We start from the raw sequence: 21,292 nt of genomic DNA, 5'->3' as shown, positions 1-21,292 counted from the left end.
ATGTGTTTTCAAGTACTTTCTGTCAGTTGTGGCTTGTTTTTTTGTTTTGTTTTGTTTTTCTTTTTTAAGATTTTCTTTCCTTTCTTTTTTTTTCAGAGTACCTTCTATGTATTGGGTTAGTGCTTTTGGATTAGACATTTCTTAGTTAGACAATTATTAATAAGCAATGACTATACATAAAACTTTGTCATTCATTAAAGTTTAACTGGACACATTTGAGTTACTTACAGTAAGACAGTTCTGATAGAAAAGGTTGCGAGGGATGAAGGATTGTACTAGTCCCTGGTTTGAACACATATCAGGAGCTTTTGATACAGTTTCTGGGTGGAAAGAATGCTTTTTATTTTTATTTTTAAAGTATAATTTATTGTCAAATTGGCTAACATACAGCGTGTGAAGTGTACTGTTGGTTTTGGGGGTAGATTCCCATGGTTCATCGCTTCCATACAATACCCAGTGCTCATCCCAGCAAGTGCCCTCCTCAATGCCCATCATCCATTTTCCCCCTCCTCCCCACCCCACGCTCCATCGACCCTTGGTTTGTTCTCTGTATTTAAGAGTCTTAAGATTTTCGTTTTTAAGTGGTCAGGTTTATCATTTAGCATAGTGTAGCTTGTGTGCCACACATCAGTGACAATAAGTAAACCACTCCTGTTTCTGATTATATTCTCTGCTCCTGGAAGTACACAGTAGTTCCCCTAAGAACAGAGCAAAGTTGAAGATTGTCCCCTGGATGCTCTGCTTCCCCCCAGCCTATAACTATACCTGTTTCAGTCCTTTGGTTAATTTCTCATTTTATGCATAGGGGATACATCAAACTCATTTGTGAGTTAATAAAAATTATTTCATTTGGTCAACATTCCACCTTGTACCACAGTCATATTTTTGAGTGATATACTTAAATTTTAAAAGTAATTGCAGTGGCACCCGGGTGGCTCAGTCAGTTGAACATCAACTCTTGATTTTGGCTCAGGTCACCATCCCAGCGTCATGGGATCAAGGCCCATCTTGGGCTCCACACCAAGCGTGTAGCCTGCTTAAGACTTTCGCTCTCTGCCCCTCCCTGACTTGCACTCTCTCTCTTATAAAAAAGAAAAAAGTAAATACAATCTCCCTGAATTATTTTATTTGGCCCAAACTTTTCATTTAAAATTTATATTCTTTACCTTACAATTATAAAAGGAAAAGGCAATAATGCTTGAAACATTAACTCTTAACTCTTTAAATAAAGAATAACTTTGGTTTAAAAACTTATTCTTGAACAGTCACCTGGACAAACTTCCTTCCACTGTCTACAACCAGCTTTTATTTAAATAAATACTTTTTAAAATGAGGTTAAAAGATTTTAATATACAGTAAAAAATGGTACAGGATATGAGAATCTTCAGGGAAGCTTATTATACTAAAAAAAGCATAAGTAATCAGATAGTCACAGTAAACATTGATAGTCCTATGACAAAAAAACGTTGCCAACATCAATACAGAAGTGCCCATTGATTCAGCAGCATGAACCCCCAGTATGGCTTAAGGAAGACTCTTCCCATGGAAGAAGGATTAAAAAAAGAAAGAAAGAAAGAGAACAAACTCTTGGGAACACAATTAAGGGAGGAAAAGTCCAGCCACAGAAAGCTTCCACAATTAGCAGATGGATACTTCACGTTGTAGAAAAGATAGTCTAGGGGCACCTGGGTGGCTCAGTCTATTAAGTGTCCTACTTCAGCTCAGGTCATGATCTCATGGTTCATGTGTTCAAGCCCTGCATCGGCTCTCTGCTGTCAGTGCAGAGCCCATTTTGGATCCCCTGCCCCCTCCCCCACCTCTGCCCCTCCATAGCTCACACGCACTCTCTCTCTCTCTCTCTCAAAAATAAATTTTAAAAAACATTAAAAAAAAAGAAAAGAAAAGATAGTCTACTGTGTAAGTTCTAAAGAAGCAGAGATAGTTAATTCAATTAAAGAGTGGTAATAACAGGTAAGAACACAGATTAATCCATTACCCATGGTACCTTTATCACAGAATATAATCAAAGAGGAAGTTATGCTGATGATGCTTGTTTTTTTAATTCTGCAAAAATGTTCAAGTCAAAGTGGCATGCACTACAGATACTCTCCTCCAGAGCTGTGTTTTAATTTTTTTTTTTTCAACGTTTTTTATTTATTTTTGGGACAGAGAGAGACAGAGCATGAACGGGGGAGGGGCAGAGAGAGAGGGAGACACAGAATCGGAAACAGGCTCCAGGCTCCGAGCCATCAGCCCAGAGCCTGACGCGGGGCTCGAACTCACGGAGCGCGAGATCGTGACCTGGCTGAAATCGGACGCTTAACCGACTGCGCCACCCAGGCGCCCCCAGAGCTGTGTTTTTATTCCTGATTGACTGTATCCTGAAGAAGTCAAAGGTAAAATCCCCATCCCTGGTTATATTCTATGTTCCTAGGTATGTGCAGACTCTTTGTGTTGAGGCTTTTTGAAACCATTTTTAAAATGTGTGCAAAAAATGAGTTGGAGATATTTTTTTTATTTATTTTTTTTTATTACTTTTTAAAAATAAGCTCTATGCCCAAGGTGGGGCTTGAACTCACGACCTCAAGATCAAGAGTCACATGCTCTACCTACTTGGCCAGCCAGGCACCCCAAAGATGAGATTTTATTTATTTTTTATTTTTTTTAACATTTATTTATTTTTGAGAGAGGGACAGAGTGTGAGTGGGGGAGGGGCAGAGAGAGAGGGAGACAGAATCTGAAGCAGGCTCCAGGCTCTGAGCTGTCAGCACAGAGCCTGACACGGGGCTTGACCTCATGAACTGTGAGATCATGACCTGAGCCGAAGTCAGACATGTGACCGACAGAGCCACCCAGGCACCCCCAAAGATGCAATTTTAGAAAACAAAACAAAACACAAAAAAATTGAAAAGTCACAAGTCAATGATTTTAGCAAGACAGAAGTTTTTTAAAAATGCTATTCATGGTTTAGTAGAATCCGGAGTTTGCTACGACGTTGTTTAATGATAATCGCTTATGTTGCTCCTTTTCTGAGATGTCATTCCAACGAGAGCCGCATAGTGTTAGCTTGGTTTTGTAGCTGCTGATAGACTGCCTGGAAATGGAATACATTTCCAGTTGCTATCTTAAACGAATTTGGCTTATCGTGTCGTAAAAGTTGGGCTCTGACCAAGTTTCTGCTGTAGGCGGCACACTGAATATTCTCATAATTTCCTTTTATTCCTCTTGACCCGCATTAAGAGCCCAAAGCTGATAAGGACCCTGACCCAGTAAAAGTTGGTGGCTTCATTCTAGGCCTTGTGAAGGCCATAATGGATAGTGCCATTGGCATCCATCACCCCCTAACCTCCAGGCTGGAAGGCAGCAAGTGACTGGACTGCTCCTGGCTCCTTCCCTTAGAGTTGGGCTGATCCCACACTGCAGTGATTTGTCTTCCTAGTCTCCTCCGACCTGGAAAAAAATTAGGGCTTCATCTTTCATGCTTTGACACTTTTGGAAAGTAGTAACTAGCTACTTTGTAGAATGTCCCTAAATTTGTTTGGTGTTTCCTCATGACTGTATTTAGCACTATGCATTTTGGGCGAGAAGTGTTGATGTACAATTCTTAGTGCATGATATCAGGGGGTACCTGATGTCAACGTGCCCCGTTACTGGGATTTTAACTTTGATCACTTGTTTGAAGTGGTGTCCTCCAAGTTTCTTCATTATAAAGTCATTATTTTCCCTTTGTAATTGGTAAGTGTCAGGTGGGGAGATACTTTGAAACTCTGCACATACCTATTTCTCCTATTTTCATCCTGTAGTTTTATACAGCCCTCAATGCTTCTTGCCTGCAACAATTACAACGGTGGTGATTTTCTATTTCCATCATTCCTTCTATATTATTAATGTAAAATCCTACAGTAAGAAAGAACTGTCCCTTTTTTCCTGTTAATTCAACTATTGTATCACCATGGACTCAGGTATATTTAGTCTATGGGTTATAATCTATTACAGTCATTTATTTTTTGCTAACATTGTCCGAGGTTTGGCTACTGGGGACTTCTTCTGGTTGGCTTCTGTGTCCTTTTGATGTGCTCCTGTCATTTCGGGGGTACTTCCTTCCTTTCTGGTAGCACAGTGCATACCCCCTCATCTTGCACTTTCCCTGCTCCAGCCCTGGAACCAACCACTTCTCCAAAGAACCTTCATTCTTTTACTTGAAAACCAAGATCTAAGAACTAAGTGTGATCATTGCTACTAGGGTGTTACTGCTCTAGGCCATCTCAATGGGCAAGGCTACAAAATATATATCCAACGTATCTCTTATGTATCAATATGTATCTGAAGTCATGGGTTCATACTGGTGCCTCTGAGTCTAGTCCAACACCATCAGTCTTCATTCTAGTCTTCCTTTGTCCTTGGTTGTAACTCTTTTCTCTAAGAGAAAGCTAGCTCTTCTTATCTATAATATAGTTGCTTATTTGCTGAATTCCGGTATATACATAGTTTCAGAAATGCAAATTCATATCCCTGTGACAAACAAATTCCCTAACTAGAATACATTTTTGTACAATTCTTATCTTCAGCTTTATAATATCATCGACATAAAGTTATGTAGATTAATTCTTTTCTTCTCCATCCCCTTCAATGTGGTTATGATGTTTACAATAGTTAGGTTTGCCATTTGGATTTTTGCCATGTCCTGATTGATTTTGATTAATTATTTATTTAAGGAGGGGTTGTATGTGAAACATGCTATGGTTCTAAGGGTCAGAATTATATTAAAAGCTATACTTAGATTGGTGAGGATACAGAGAAAGGAGAACACTTTTGCACTGCTGGTGGGAATGCAAACTGGTGCAGCCACTCTGGAAAACAGTATGGAGGTTCCTCAAAAAGTTAAAAACAGAACTACCCTACAACCCAGCAATTGCACTCCTATGTATTTATCCAAAGGATACAAAAATGCTGATTCGAAGGGGCACATGCACCCCAATGTTTATAGCAGCGCTGTCAACAATAGCCAAGTTATATAAAGAGCCCAAATGTCCATCGACTGATGAATGGATAAAGAAGATGTGGTATATATATACGATGGAATACTACTCGGCAATGAAAAAGAATGAAATCTTGCCATTTGCAACAACATGGATGGAACTGGAGGGTATTATGCTAAGTGAAATGAGTCAGTCAGAGAAAGACAGATACCATATATTTTCACTCATATGTGGAATTTAAGAAACAAAACACATGAACGTAGGGGAAGGGAGGGAAAAATAAGAACAGAGAAGAAGGCAAACTATAAGAGACTCTTAAACACAGAGAACAAACTGAGGGTTGCTGGAGAGGTGTTGGGTGGGGGGATGGGCTAAATGGAGGATGGGCATTAAGGAGGGCACTTGTTGGGATGAGCATGGGGTGTTCTATGTAAGTGATAAATCACTAAATCCTACTCCTGCAATCATCAGTACGCTATATGTTAGCTAACTTGGATTTCAATAACATTTTAAACTTTAAAATAAATAAGTACATACATAACTATATAAATATACAAACGGGATACCAGACAGGACAAGCTCTCTGGAGAAAAATAAGTGGGCAAAGGAAGATGGGGGGAAATGATGTAATGAACATGAGAATGTTTGTAAACTATAAAAAATACAATTATAAGCTGTTATTAATAATGACAATAATGTATCTACTTTCCTTTTGCTAAAAAAAAAAAGCTATACTTAGAGAAGTGTCCCTCCCCCTCTTCCCTTCAGCCCCATTCACCTGTTTCCATCTGTTCACTCTCATAGATAAACAATCTCATTAGCTTGCGACTTACCTGCCCTGTGTTTTTTTTCCCCGCAAATGAGCATACACCTTATATCACCTTATATCTCCGTTTATTATAAAAGGGTAGCATACAATACATATTCGTGAGCACATTGCTTTTTTTGCTTACCAGTATGGCCTGGAAATCATTCCATGAGTTCGTAGAAAGTTTCCTCATTCTTTTTTACAGCTGCATAATATTCCACTGGGCAGATACACCATCATTTATTCAACCAGTCTCCTACGTATGGACATTGATGTTGTTCCCAATATTTCGTAATACCATCAAAGCTACTCACAAAGGTGAGTAATCTCGCACCTATGTATTTTCTTACCATCAGAAGTGTATCTGCAGAGTAAATTCCTAGAAGTGGGATTGCCGAGTCAAAAAGGAAGTGCATCTATAGTTCTGTCAAGTGTCAGTGGTCTCTAAGACCACCCCCAGTTGTGTGATATCCTGCACTCATAGGCCTCAGAAATTGTTATACTCACAGCTAAAATGATTACGGCAAAGAGATACAAAGCAAGGTCAGTAAAGGGGAAAGATGCGTTGGGTGCAGGCTGGGGCAACCAGGCACCGGCTTCCAACAGTACTCTTCCAGCAGAATTACACAAGATGTCCTTACTCCCCCAGCAATGAACAGTGGCAACATAAGTCTTTTCTGCCAGAAAAACTTCCTTGAGCTTGAGAACTGAGGTTTTTACTGGGGGTTGGTCACACAGGCACACAGCACCTTCATGACTGACTGTAGTTACTGAAACTTCATTACTCAATTTCAGCCCTTAGGAAGGAAGGGTATGTTCCCCATAAGGCACAAGACACGTAGGCGGGCTGGTACAAGGTGGTTCAAAGTTCCAAGCGTGTAAAATACTCTTATCAGTTTGTAGCCCAGGACTCAGCTCCCAGAAGCCAGCTGAGGACCAGTCACACACGCAGGTCCTAGAAGAACATGCGAGATTTAAGCAACTCAGCGTGGCTGGGTTGCTGGGTTAATAGTAGGAGTTGCCAAATTATCCTGCAGAAGGCTTGTCCCAGTTTGCATTCCCATCAGCAACGGGAATTTGTTTCCTCACGGCCTCACTGACAAAATGCATCGTCATAATGTTTAATTTTTGCCAATCTGATAGGTAAAAAATGTTATCTTAGTATTATTGTAATTTGCGTTTCTCTAATGTCAAGTGAATTTGAACATTTTCCCATTAAAATGGTATATTTTTACAAATTTAATGGTTTGGGGTTTACAGACACGTAATTAATTGACTTTTTTAAAAAAATGGTTATTTATTTTGAGAGAGGGAAAGAGGCAGAGAGGGAGAGAGAGAATCCCAGGCAGGCTCCATGCCGTCGGCACAGAGCCCAACCCGGGACTCAGTCTCACGAACCGTGAGATCACGACCTGTGCCCAAACCAAGAGTTGGACTCTTAACTGACTGAGACACCCAGGTGCCCGCCCGTAACTGACTTTTACATATTCACATTATACTCAGCGAGCTTGCTAATTTCTCCTTTTGTTTCTAATTATTTATAGATTCTTTGGGGTTTTATTTTCTTCTTTCTAATCTTTATGCTTTCAATTTCTCTTTATCTGATTGCACTGGCTAGGGCTGTCAGCACTATATTGAATGGGTGATTGTGGACACTTTTGTCTTGCCTTTAATTTTTAAAGGGAATAATTCTAAAGCTTCCCCTTTGGGATATTTTTGGGAAGGAGGGTAGATTCTCTTTATTGGATTAAAAAAAAATCCAATTTTTGCCTAGGATTTAAAAAAAATCATGAATTAGCATTGAGTTTTATCAAATGCATTTTCTGTGTCTCTAAACATGATCATATGGCTTTTCTCTTTTAATCTATTAAGTATAAGTATTTATGTATTTTCTAATAGTAAAACCATCTTTGCATTCCCAGTTTAAGTTTTTTTTTTTTTTAACATTTATTTATTTTTGAGAGACAGAGGCAGACACAAGCAGGGGAGGGATAGAGAGAGAAGGAGACAAAGAATGCAAAGCAGGCTCCAGGCTCTGAACTGTCAGCACAGAACTCGACGTGGGGCTCAAACCCACGAACCATAAGATCGTGACCTGAGCCAAAGTCAGACGCTTCACTCACTGAGCCACCCAGGCGCCCCTTTGCATTCCTCGTTTGAAAGTCACTTGATCATGGTATATTTTCCCTATTTATACACTATTGAATTTGATTTACTAACATTGTACTTAGAGTTTTTACATTTATTTTTAGGAATGAAATGGATCTAAAGTTTCCCCTGTTGTACTGTAGTTTTCTAGTTTTGTTACTGAAGTTAGAATGATCTCCCTACTTAGTTCCTGAAAGAAAAAAAAAAACAAAAACTGGAATGATCTGTTTCATAAATGTTTGGTAGACCTCCTGAAAAACATTTTAGGTCTAGTGTTTTCTTTGTGAGAAGATTCTTAACTTCTGCTTTCATTTCTTCCATCATTGTAGAACTTGTAAGCCTTTCTATGTATTCTGGAGTCCATTGGATTCATTTTGTTTTAGGAATTTAATTCATTGAAGTTTCAAATTCATTGACATAAAGTTGATATTAGCATTTGGTTAATATTTTTAATCTTGCTGTACCTTTATATTCCTTTTTCTTTCATATGTAAAAGCCTCTATTGTACTTTCTGTTTTTCAATTTTTATTTAATTGTCTAACTTACTCATCTACTTAAAGAACCAATTTTGGACTTTATTGATTCTCTTATTATATATATGTGTATTTTTTAAGTTTATTTATTTACTTTGAGAGAGACAGAGACTGAGTGGGGGAGGGGCAGAGATAGAAACAGAGAGAGAGAGAGAGAGAGAGAGAGAGAGAGAGAGAATCCCAGGCAAGCTCCATGCTGCCAACACGGAGCCCGATGGAGGGCTCGAACCCACAAAACTGTGAGATCATGACCTGGGCCAAAACCAAGAGTCAGACACTTAACCAACTGAGCCACCCACGTGCCCCATTTCTTATTATATTCTTTATTTCTATTTATCTCTGTCTTAACTGTATTATCTTCTTCCTTTACTTATTTGGATTTATTCTATTGTTCTCTTTATGAAGGGCATTTTGTTTGTTTTCAGTCTTCTGATTTTCAATAGAAAATCCCACAGAGTACTATCTTTTATACCACCCACAAGTTTTAATATGTTATCACTCATTATGACTCATTTGTAAATGTTTTAAATTTCCATTATGACGTCTTCTTTGACTTCTGAAGTATTCGCAAGTTTTTAAAATCATATACATATGTTTTTTAAATCATATAAATCATATATATATTTATAAGACTTAAAAAAATATATAGATAAGCACACCTGGGTGACTCAGTTGGTTGAGCGTCCAGCTTCAGCTCAGGTCATGAGCTCGTGGTTCGTAAGTTCGAGCCCCACATCAACCTCGCTGCTGTCATCCTGTCAGCACCGAGCTTGCTTTAGACCCTCTGTCCACCTTCTCTCTACCCCTCCCCGACTTGCACTCTCTCAAAAATAAATAAACATTTTAAAATGTATCTATAGGTATAGATTTAGATATTCCATGTTCATGGATTAGAAGACCCAATATTGTTATTAAGATGTCAGTTCTTTTTTTTTTTTTTTAATTTTTTTTTTTTAACGTTTATTTATTTTTGAGACAGAGAGAGACAGAGCATGAATGGGGGAGGGTCAGAGAGAGGGAGACACAGAATCCGAAACAGGCTCCGGGCTCTGAGCTGTCAGCACAGAGCCTGACTCGGGGCTCGAACTCACAGACTGTGAGATCATGACCTGAGCCGAAGTCGGCGCTCAACTGACTGAGCCACCCAGGCGCCCCATTAAGATGTCAGTTCTGGGGCGCCTGGGTGGCTCAGTCGGTTGAGCATCTGACTTGGGCTCAGGTCATGATCTCACGGTTTGTGGGTTCGAGCCCCGCATCCAGCTCTGTGCTGACAGCTCAGAGCCCGGAACCTGTTTCAGATTCTGTGTCTCCATCGCTCTCTACCCCTCCCCCACTCATGCTCTGTCTCCCTCTGTCCCAAAAACAAATAAACATTAAAAAAAAAAATTACATTAAAAAAAAAAAAGATGTCGATTCTTCCCAACTTAACCTAAGGGTTCAATACAAATCACAACAAAAAATGCAGCAGGTTAAGGGTGCTTGGCGGGCATGGTCAGTGGAGCATGTGACTCTTGATTTTGGGGTTGTAAGTTCGAGCTCCGCATTGGGTGTAGAGATTACTTAAAAATAAAATCTTTTTAAATTTTTATTTTTATTATTATTATTTTTTTAATGTTTATTTATTTTTGAGAGAGACAGAGACAGGATGCTAATGGATTGTGGCAGAGAGAGAGGGAGACACAGAATCCGAAGCAGGCTCCAGGCTCCGAGCTGTCTGCACAGAGCCCGACGCGGGGCTCGAACTCACAAAACCACAAGATCATGACCTGAGCCCAAGTCAAGAGTTGGACGCTCAGCCAACTGAGCCACCCAGGTGCCCCTACTTAATAATAAAATTTTAGAAAAAAAATACAGCGAGTTATTTTGCAGATATCAACAAGCTGATTGTAAAGTTCAGATGGAAAGGCAAAAGACCTAGGAGACTCAGCACAATAGTGAAGAAAAAAAAAGGTGGGGGACTCACACTACCTGATTTCAAGGCTTACTGTGTAAAGCCATCATAATCAAAATGGCATGGAATTGGCAATAGAATAGACACATAAAGCCATGGAACAGAATAGAGCCCATAAATATGATCAACTGATCAAAGAAGCAAAGGCAATTCAGTAGAGAAAGGGTAATCTTTCTTGTAATAATTGAATGTACCGTAAACATTGAACATCCATAGGCGAAAATGTTAACCTAAACATAGATTTTAGGGGTGCCTGGCGACTCGGTCAGTTAAGTGTCCAATTCTTTTTTTTTTTTTTTTTTTTTTAATGTTTATTTATTTTTGAGAGAGAGAGAGAGAGGAAGAAACAAAGCATGAGCAGGGGAGGAGCAGAGAGAGAGAGGGAGACACAGAATCTGAAGCAGGCTCCAGGCTCTGAGCTGTCAGTGCAGAGCCCGATGCGGGGCTCAAACCCACAATCCGTGAGATCATGACCTGAGCCGAATTCAGATGCTTAACCAACTGAACCACCCAGGCACCCCCCCCATCTCCATTTTGGCTCAGGTCACGATCTCACAGTTTCATAGGTTTGAGCCCCACATCAGGCTCTGTGCTGACAGTGCAGAGCCTGCTTGGGATTCTCTCTCCCCTTCTCTGCCCCTCCCTCACTCGCACTGTCTCTGTCTCTCTCAAAAAAAAAAAAGAAAGAAAAGAAAGAAAACAAAACAAAAACCTTTAAATATAGATTTTACACGTTTTACAAAAATGAACTCAGTGGATCATAGGCCTAAATGTAAAACACAAAACTATAAATCTTCTAGAAGAAAACAAAGAAGATAATCTAGGTGACCTTAGGTTTGGCAATGAATTTTTAAAAAAGGTTTTTAAGTTTATTTATTTTGAGAGAGAGAGAACAAGTAGGGTAGGGGCAGAGAGAGAGGAGACAGGAGAGAGAGAGAATCCCAAGCAGGCCCCACACTGTCAGCACAGAGCCCAACATGGGGCTCGAACTCACAAACCCTGAGATCATTACCTGAGCTGAAATCAAGAGTCGGACACTTAGCCAACTGCACCACCCAGGCGCCCCAGGCAATGAATTTTTAGATACAATACTGAAAACAGAATCTATGAAAGAAAAAAATTGGTAAGTTGGACTTTATTAAAATTAAAAACTTCGGCTCTACAAAAGATGCTGTTAAGAGAATAAAGAGGCAAGCCATGGACTGGAAAAGATATTTGCAAAAACACCTATCTAATAAAAAGGCTTGTATCCAAAATATACAAAAAATTCATAACTCAAGAATAAGAAAACAAATACCCCAATTTAAAAATGAGCAAAAAATCTGAAGTGATAATCCCCCAAAGAAGGTATACAGAGGACAAATAAACATGAAAAGATACACAACATTATTTGTCATTAGGGAATCACCGTTTAAAAGAATTAATGTTGGGGCGTCTGGGTGGCTCAGTCGGTTAAGCGACCGACTTTGGCTCAGGTCATGATCTCGTGGTCCGTGAGTTCAAGCCCCGCATCGGGCTCTGTGCTGACAGCTCAGAGCCTGGAGCCTGCTCCGGATTCTGTGTCTCCCTCTTTCTCTGCCCTTCTCCCGCGCATGCTCTCTCTCTCTCTCTCAAAAATAAACATTAAAAAAAAAAAAAAAAAAAAAAAAAAAGAGCTATCAAGCTATGAAAATTTATGGATCACCCTTAAAGTGCATATTGCTAAGTGACAGAAGCCAGTTGGAAAAGCTATATACTCTATGATTCCAGCTATCTGGCATTCTGGAAAGGTAAGATATACAGTAAAAAGGTCAGTGGTTGCCAGGGGTGTGAGAGGAGGGAAAGGGATTTAATAGGTAGAACACGGGAATTTTTTTTAGGGCAGTGAAATTTTTGCATGGTCCTCTATGGTGTCATAGTGGGTACGTGACCCTGTGCATTTGTCAAAACCCATAGGACTTTAAAGAGCAAAGAGTGAACCTTAACATACGTAAATTAAAAAAAAAATCATTTAGGAGACCAAGAAGTCCCCGGATAGAAGGCAGATTCTGACAAGTAACTACAACTGTATTACAAATGTATGGGAAATATACAAGAATTCTTTTATTTTTTTTATTTTTATTTTTTGAGAGAGAGAGAGAGAGAGCGAGCACGCCCCAGCACATGCATGAGCGAGGGAGAAGCCGAGGGAGAGTGAGAGAAAATCTTAAGCAGGCTTCATGCCCCCAGTTCAGAGCCTGGTGTGGGGCTCAATCCCATGACCCTGGGATCATGAGCTGAGCTGAAATCAACAGTCAGATGCTTGGGGCGCCTGGGTGGTTAGGCAGTTAAGTGTCCGACTTCGGCTCAGGTCATGGTCTCACGGTTTGTGAGTTTGAGCCCCGAGTCGGGCTCTGTGCTGACAGCTCAGAGCCTGGAGCCTGCTTCTGATTCTGTGTTTCCCTCTCTCTCTGGCCCTTCCCCGCTCACACTCTGTCTCTGTCTCTCTCTCAAAAATAAATAAACATTTAAAAAGTTTTTTAAAAATAAAAGAGTCAGATGCTCAAATGACTGAGCCACCCGTGCACCCCCCAAAATATACAAGAATTCTAAATTAAGCCATTAAGCTGTTTGTTAGTGACTTCTAATTTAATTGCGTGGTGGTCACAAGACAATTTTCGACTATTCTTTGACATTTGTTGAGGCTTGCTTTATTGCCTAGTACATGATAAAGTTTTGCAAATGCTCCCAGGAGGCATGAGAAAAATGGGTATTCTCTAGTGGTTAGATGCAGACTTTCACAAATGGCCATTAGAAAAGTCTCATTAATGGTGTGATTCAAATAATCTAGATCTTTACTAAGTTTTTGTATATTTGACCCCTTGAAGGGGTGCCTGAGTGGCTTAGCATCTGACTTTCGATTTCAGCTCGGGTCATGATCTCACCTTTTGTGGGATCGAGCCCTGGATTGGGCTCTGTACTGACATGGAGACTGCTTAGGATTCTGTCTTCTTCCTCCTCCTGCCCCCCTCCCCCACTCACGTGTGCTCTCTCTCTCTCTCTCTCTCAAAATAAACAAACAAATAAATAAATAAATAAACTTATAAAACAAAAGGTGCATTGAAATTTCTCATCATGATATTGATGAGCTGTCAATTTCTCCTGTTATACTGATTATTGTTTTACATATTTGAAGACATTTGTCAGGTTCATATATATTTAAAATTCACGCTTGTGGTATACTGAACTTTTATATTTAGATAAGGAATCCCTCTATTCCAAATGATGCTTTATCTTTTTATTTTGTCTGATAGTAATGTAGCTAAGTCAGCTTGCTTTCTTTCTTTCTTTCATTTTATTTGAGAGAGAGTGCAAGTGGGAGGCAGAGGGAGGGAGAGAGAGACAGAGAGAGAGAATCTTAAGCAGGCTTCACACTCAGCACAGAGCCTGATGCGCAGCTGAAACTCACAAATCGTGAGATCATGACCTGAGCCAAAACCAAGAGTCAGTCACTCAATGGACTGAACCACCCAGGCGCCCCTAAATCAGCTTTTTTAAAATAATGTTTGCCTAATGTAACTTTTTCCATCCTCTTACCCTCAACCTTTCATGCTTATGCTTTACACGTGCCTTCTCTCGGGGTGACCAAATTGTCATACAAATCAAAACTTTTATGAGGGGTTAAGGGGACACTGTGAGTCATTATACCAGCACAACAGACGTGAACTGGGTGTGTTCTGGGAGAATTGGAAAATACTGGTCACCCTCTGGAAAAACAGCGTATGAATTTGACTTTTAAAAGGCTCAATCCAACCATCTCTTTTTAAACTAGTGATAATCAATGTACTGTGTCTCATTTTTCCAGTCTCAATGATTGCCACCCTTTTTTTTTTTTCCTCTTTCCTTAACTTCTTTTGGATTGACGGTTTGTATTTGTTTTCCCCTTTCATCCACTTTTTCCCACTACTGTTCTCTGGGTATATCACTGGAGTGGTTGTCCTTTAAAGTTTATCATGCATATGTTAATTTGAATTTTTGGTTTCTCTGTCCTACATCCCAAACAATAGAAAGGGATATTTTGGCTCTGAATGTCCCCTTCCTGACATATTTTATTATTGCCCATCATGTTGTCATTTTTTTTTTTAATTCCACAAGTGGACAGGATCTTTATTATTTAATATGATCAATATTTGGATTGGCTTACATGTTTACCTTTTTTGATTGCTCATTGCTTCTGAGGCTATTCTCCTGAAATAGTTTTCCTCCTCCTTACTTTTTAGAAACTCCATTAAATCAGGTCTTTTACATGAATGCTCCCTCAATTTTTGACCAGCTATACCTGTCTTTATTTTACCCCATTCTTGACAGATAATTTTGATGAGTAAACAATTCTAGCTTGGCTATTCTTTTCTTTTTTCCTAAAGACTTTCACTCTCTTCTGGTTTCCTTGTTGATTATCCACTTTTGTTTAACAGAAGGCTACCACCGCTGGTCGTTCGTCAGTGATATGTCTTCTCTCTAGACGTTTTCGAAGACCTTTGTCACTGATGCCTTCTATAGCTTCATTGCAATGTGCGTAGCCGTGGGTTTCTTTTTCATTGATCCTGCTTGGGACGTACTATTTCCTGAGACTATGGATTCATGTTTTCCAAGTTTTAGAAAATGCATTGCTTTTCTCTCTTTAGATTTTGCTTCTCTATGTCTCCATGCATGGGAAACCTTGTATCTCTTGAGTCTTTGGGCCTCTGTTTCACATTTTGGCTATACGTTCCAGTTCCCTAATTCTTTGCATCAAATCTGACTCAGCAGCCTTCAGTTTAGTGTTTCTGTTTCATTTAGAAGCTCAGTGTCTGCCCTCCGAAAATGTCTGCTTTTTGTCAATTCTTGTCGTGGGTCCACCCTGTAATTACGACTTTCATTTCTTTGAAAACCGCGTATGACAGTGGCTCTATACTGTGTAACTGACCGTTCTGACACCTGCAGCCAGGAGCTGTTGTTTCAGAATGGATTGCCTTCTCATGACTTTCATAATCTTTCTTTTTGAACTCTTTGCTTGATTGTAATCTGTGCAGGCTTAACAGAGAAGGCTTGTTTCTGCTTCTGCTGGTGCCCAACCCAGGAGCTCTTTCAGCTCCACTGAGGATTTCAGCTCAACACAGTTTTAAGCATCGTTTCCCACCTCGCTGCTGTTCCAAGGTAATAAATCTCCTTACAGTCAGAATTGCTACCTTCCCCCCCCCACCCCTCCCCTGCCCCGCACTGCCTTCCCCCCCCCCACCCCGCCCCTGCCCCGCACTGCCTTCCCCTTACCTGCCTTTCCAGTTTGGCTCTATGTTGCTGGTGCCCAGGCTTGGCTCCCTATCTCTGTGGTCAAGGCTTCCAGCCACCTATCTTGGCCTCAGTTTCCTGGCAACTCTTGGTCCAGATATGGGGGGGAGGGGGGTGCGGGGAGGGGGTGTTGTTTGTTTGTTTGTTTTTGAAGGAATTGTCCCTGGAGACCTCTCCTACTTTTGCAAGACTGTCAGTGCCTCCCTGTGTGTGTCAACAAAGTTTCAGTTCTGGGAAAGCTGTGGGAGACCAAAGCTTCTCAGAACTTACTCATGACAACAGAAGTGACACTTTCTCAAATGTTTAAAAAACCCTCAGTGTACTGAAAATCAGGGGTGGGTGGGGCTCATGGGGGACAAATGACGTTGACTGAGAAACTTCATAAGCCAAGGAGGGAGCTACAGAGAACATCAAGGCCAGAATCCAAACTATTCCAAGGCTCTAGAGAGGCCCATTTCTGACCAGTGGCTCCCATTCCAGTCTCTCGTGTCTGGGAAGTGGTAGCAGCAGTCCCTGAGTGGCGTCCTTTCTTGGAACAGATGTCAGGAGAAAGCAACTGCAAGATAAAACACAGATCCCACCACCCTTCCAAGAACTTGAACCAGCACGAGGCACAAGAACACCCCAATTCCTGGTCTCTGGAGATGCTGTTACGCAGACTGAGGGCCACAGAAGCCAACCAGGATGACAAGTTTGCCCACATCCTGGATGCGGTGGGGGAGTTCGGCACGTTCCAGCGGAGACTGGTGGTCCTCACCTTCATCCCCAACATCCTGTTGGCCTTCTTTATCTCTGCCGACGTCTTCGTGTTCACAGCCCAGAAGCCCTATTGTAATACCAGCTGGATTCTAGCAGTGGGTCCCAACCTCACCGAGGCTGAGCAGATGAACCTGACCCTGCCCCGAGAACCCAATGGAAGTTTCCAGACGTGCCTCATGTACTTGCCCGTAGCCTGGGACCTGGATTCTATCATCCAGTTTGGCCTCAACCACACAGAGTCATGCCAAGATGGGTGGGTCTACCCTGACACCAAGAAGCGATCACTGGTCAATGAGGTGTGCCTTCTCCTGAGTTGTCTATAGCTACCCCACAGGCCCAGAGATGTGCCCTCACCCTCTTTGAGCAGGTGGGGAAACTGAGGCCCGGGGAGGGGAAGTGATTGGCCCGAGGTCACCCTGCAGAGGCAGAGCCAGGGCAGAACCTTAGGGTCCTGTTGTCCAGCCCCGGCTTCAGCTGTCTTCGCCGGGAAGCTGGAGCAGATTTGGGTGCAGAGGCAAATGTCAGTCGGCAGGCCTTGCCATCTGTCCGGGGAGCTGCCTCTGTAGTCGAGGCCCTGCCCTCTGAACTCACACAAGATAGAGAGCCCCGGGGAAGAAGCAGTTTTCATCGGGCGCCTCCTACAGGGTTTCTCAGCCCGAGCTGCAAGCTGGGCCCTTCACCGCACAGACCTGCCCAACTGGAATCTCTAGACTGAGGCCTGATACCTGTACTTGGGAAAGGGTCTTCAGTGATTCCCGTCTTTGCTCAGTTTCCTCTCGGCCTCTTCCCCATTTTGGCCTGGGCCTCTGGTCCCCTCTCTCCAGGCCTCACTCCCAGAGTCTGCCAGGTGCCGGGTAGAATGCAGAGGTGACACCTGAGGCACCTGCTGCAGGCCGGGTTGCCCGTCCCTGACCCAGGCCTCTTCTGCCTAAAGGCCCACCTGCGGGTTGGGGGCGGGGTAGAGGGGTGCAGTCTCTAGACCCAGAAGGCTGGCCCTGGGTGGAGACCTGTAGCCAATCCTGTATAACCCCCCCAGTTTGACTTGGTGTGTGGCAAGGAGCAGAACTCGGAGAGCATGCAGACCATGTTCGCCGCGGGCATCCTGACCGGGTCCCTCATCTTCGGGCTCATGAGTGACAAGTGAGTGCATTCAGAGCTAGAGTCTCAAGCTGGGGCAGGCGAGGGTAGGGGCACTCAAGGCCTGGCCCCGGGTGTCGTGCTGGGCGAGCCAGGGAGGCCCTCGCGCTAGGCTAGGCGCAGCCTCCCTTCGACCGCCCGCAGGCTGGGCCGCTACCCCACCATCCTGATGTCGCTGCTGGGGCTGATCATCTTCGGCTTCGGGACAGCCTTCGTCAACACCTTTCACCAGTACCTGTTCTTCCGCTTCGGCGTGTCCCAGGCCTTGGTGGGCTACACCATCAGCAGCGTGTCTTTAGGTGAGCCCCGGCCGGCGGCCGTGCAGGTGTTGTGAGGGGCGGGGCGGGTGGGGAGCAGAGGGCGGGGCCTGGAGGGGCGGGGCCGGTCGAAGGGCGGGGCGATCGTGGGGCGGGGCGATCGTGGGGCGGGGCGGGGCTGGCGGGTACTTAGGGACCCTGCAGGACGAGTAGAGTTGAGGCCCAATCCAGGCAGGCCGTGGAGGCAAGAGGTTCTTCCCAGCTGCCTGTGGCGATGCGGGCCAATGTCCGCAGACCGCCCTTCCAGACTCATCCTCCACCCTAGGCACCTCGTACCGCACGCATTAACCCCCCTTACCTCTCTCGCATTCCCCGTACATGGCTTACATTTATTGAGCCCTTCGGAAGGACCAGGCGAGCTGCTAACCCCGTTACATACTGTCTCAGCGTGTCATGACAGCACCCTGTTCAGTAGGCGCTCATCTATTATCCCTTTAACTGAGAAGGATACTTGAGCCTCAGGAAGGTAACCAACTTGCTCAGGGCCACACAACAGTTACAGGAAGGAGCTGGGATTTCATCCCTGGCCTGTGGAATGCGAAAGCCCTAAGTGCCCCTATGCTCATCGAGCTTACAGCTGCTGTGGCCCAGTGAGCTCAGGGGTCCCCGGCCAGAGACCTCTCTCCTCTCATTGGAGCGGGTCAGAAGGAACTAGATTCTCCCCAGGGCCCGAGGCCGGGGTGGCCAAAGCCCCGAGCCACTAAAAACAAACACAAGGACACAGATTCCTTGCCTCACTGTGTGTCAGACCATGTGTGAGGACTTGTACCCAGAAATGAGCCATCTCTGAGAGAGACACATGGGGTCAGGCAGGATGTGTTCAGAGGGAGCAGTCAGGCTGAGAAAGGACCGGAGGCCATCTAGTACGTCCACCTAGGGCAGAAGGACGTTCAGCCAGGCTGAACTGTCCAGAGCAGGGCTGGGGCATCTCAGAAGTCTGGGTACAGGGGTAGCCCCGGTGAGCTGACCATGATTTTGTCCTCTTGGCCTCCGCACAGCCACTGAGTGGCTAGTGGCTGAGCACCGGTCCCATGCCATCATCCTGGAACACTGCTTTTTCTCTGTGGGAGTCATGTTCCTGACAGGGCTTGCCAACAGCCTTCCCCACTGGCGGCTGCTGTTTCTGGTGGGTGGTGCACCTGTGTTCCCCCTCATCTTCTATATCTGGTGAGCAAACAGGGCACGCGCAGTGACGGGTCTGACGGGCTGGAAGTTGAGGGTTTCGGGGGGTCCTTGAAGGGGTGGAGTGGGTGGGATTTTCCCTTGAAGAAAGTGGATGGGGTGTGGATGTAATGAGGAAGAGCCCAGGGCCGAGCGTCTGGAACCCTAGCCTTAACCCCCAGCAGAGGAGACCCTCAAAGAGATGTCAGAGAAACAGAGAAATCAGAAGGCAAAGGGTTGAGAGGCAGGAGCTCAGGACAAGAGCATGGTCAAGGTTGAAGGCAAGAAAGGTGATGCTGGGGAAGAGTCTACTGGCCTTGGTGGCCTGGAGGTAGCCTCAGTGAAGTGGCAGGGGGTTGAGGGACTGAAGAGAGGCTGAAAAATGGAGCCTTCCACGAGGTGACTCTTCCACAGCGCTGGGCTGCGGTGGGCAGGGGCAAAGTGATAACGTGCTTGGACAGCAAAGGCAGAGTCAGGGAGGGTATGTGATGCTCTGACTTGTGGGGCGTCACAGACAGGAACCCGAGGGACTGAAGCTAGGAAGGGACAAGTGATTGGGGAGGGGGGGAAGAGAAGAGGAAGAGACTGAAATCACCTGGTTAAGGGCCAGGCAGTTCAGTGTGAAGGAAGGATCAGGTCTCACCTTGGAATCATCACATTTAATCTTTACGACCCTGAAAGATGGGTGTGAGTCTCTTGGGCGCTGAAGACGTGGGGGGCGGGGGGCCTGGAGGGGAGAACAGAGGCTTCCGAGAATGGAAGTAACTTGCCCTAGGCCATATAGCTACAAAGTGGCGGTTTGGGATTTGACTCAGCCTGTGTGGCCCCGGAGCCTCTGCGTTTTACCCACTGGGCCATACCCAACATGGATGGTGAGAGGAGTGAGCAGTTAAGAGTGAGGCCGGGTAGGTGGCTTGGAGACCTTCCAAATTCGGCAGGTGCTGGAGACCGTCTTTGGCAGTCACCGGGATGCCCAAGTGCCCGTGGGGACCCAGCTGATGCCAGATGGCGTGACTCTGTCATGTAACTAGGAAATGGTGTTTCACGGCTTGACCTTGAAACATTTCTTCGAAATGTCACTACTGCAATGGATGCATGTGGTTGACGACTACGTAACAACCAGACGGTCTGTGGTGAAAAGTAAGTGGACAGTTTCAGCTCCCCTCAGCCCCCCAGTTCCTTCCCCAGATGCCATGACGCTGGACTCTTAGCTCTTTCTTCTGGTAGCTGCCTCCCTAGTTCTACATTCTGTGAACAGATGGCTCATTGAATGGGGTCCATTTTTCTTCAGACCCGCCCTGTCAGCTGTTCCTTTGCTGACTCGTGACATTATCTTGGGCAGGTTCCATCTCTTTAGGGTCAGTCTTAGTTCTAAGAAAAAAGTCTCATTTTGATCATTCAGACGCACTTTCGGGCATGAAAAAAATCCAGTCCAGGCCAGTTTAAAACTTGATCTCCCGTCTAGTTGGCAGCTTCTCCCCGGTGGCTAGCCAGCTCAGGCTAGTATTCTGACCTTTGCCCTTTCTCCTCGGTCTACCTGCTCGGTGATCTTCTAGATCCTAGGCAGGGGAGGGGCCATTCGAGAAAAGAGATAAGTGCACAACAGGGGCTGTATTCATGGTCATTGTCCTCTGTAGGGCAGATGTTCAAATGCAGGTGCCTCAGGGGCCCGCCTGTGGGTCTTCAGGGGCTCACCCGTGTCTTCTCATGCTCTAGGTACTGTCGTTGTGATCTCTCCGCACCCTGTCCCTGGCAGGTCACTCCCCGGGCTCTCTCTGCAGGGGTCCCCTCACCCTAGCACGTGGGGTGACTTCAAGACAGCAGGGTCCACTTCGTCAAAAAGACTCTCACCACGCCCAGCCCCCGCCCTGCCATCGTGGATGGCTCCCACCGACTTCCTTCCTGAGGGGGAGCTCCCCCATCTCTGGTTTCGTGTAGGTGCTCCGACTTGAGGGGACACGAATTAGCTCTCCTGGAAATGACTGTCAGGGCAGCTCCCGCTTTTCGGGATCAGTAAGCTCCAGGCAAGGAGTGGGAGGGCAGACTGACTCCCTTTCGCAAAAGCAGGCTCCTTTGCCAGGTTTGAAGAGATGACAGCAGCCTGGGGACGGGAAGAGAGTCTTACCACCAGGAACCGGAGGTTTCCAGCCCCTCAGCTTCTGAGCTATGTGTATTTCTTACGTCTTTCTTCCACCGGTCTTCTCTCCCACTCT

The 21,292-nt window shown here is 44.4% G+C and overlaps 1 protein-coding gene and 1 pseudogene across 8 annotated transcripts in view; one reads left to right on the top strand and one right to left on the bottom strand.

The window, feature by feature from the left end:
• SLC22A14 (solute carrier family 22 member 14) overlaps positions 1-21,292 on the top strand; it is a 30,371-nt gene that overhangs the window by 1,404 nt on the left and 7,675 nt on the right. For 6 of the 8 annotated variants that reach the window (XM_042903112.1, XM_042903109.1, XM_042903111.1 and 3 more), the window contains 6 exons: positions 5,993-6,105; positions 15,450-15,573; positions 16,245-16,760; positions 17,501-17,604; positions 17,746-17,900; positions 18,917-19,085. In XM_042903112.1, coding sequence (XP_042759046.1) covers positions 16,245-16,760; positions 17,501-17,604; positions 17,746-17,900; positions 18,917-19,085 — 944 coding nt within the window. In that variant the 5' untranslated portion in view covers positions 5,993-6,105; positions 15,450-15,573. Of the gene's footprint in view, positions 1-2,310; positions 2,397-5,992; positions 6,106-15,449; positions 15,574-16,185; positions 16,761-17,500; positions 17,605-17,745; positions 17,901-18,916; positions 19,086-21,292 lie in introns of those variants that run through there. The other 2 variants (XM_042903110.1, XM_042903113.1) reach the window with 2 other exon arrangements.
• On the bottom strand, positions 3,038-4,086 carry LOC122229368 (annotated as a pseudogene).

Source organism: Panthera leo, chromosome C2 (assembly GCF_018350215.1).
Source record: "Panthera leo isolate Ple1 chromosome C2, P.leo_Ple1_pat1.1, whole genome shotgun sequence".
Taxonomy (NCBI): Eukaryota; Metazoa; Chordata; class Mammalia; order Carnivora; family Felidae; genus Panthera; species Panthera leo.
Note: the sequence above shows the minus strand (reverse complement) of the source record. Positions and strands in the feature narration are given on the sequence as shown.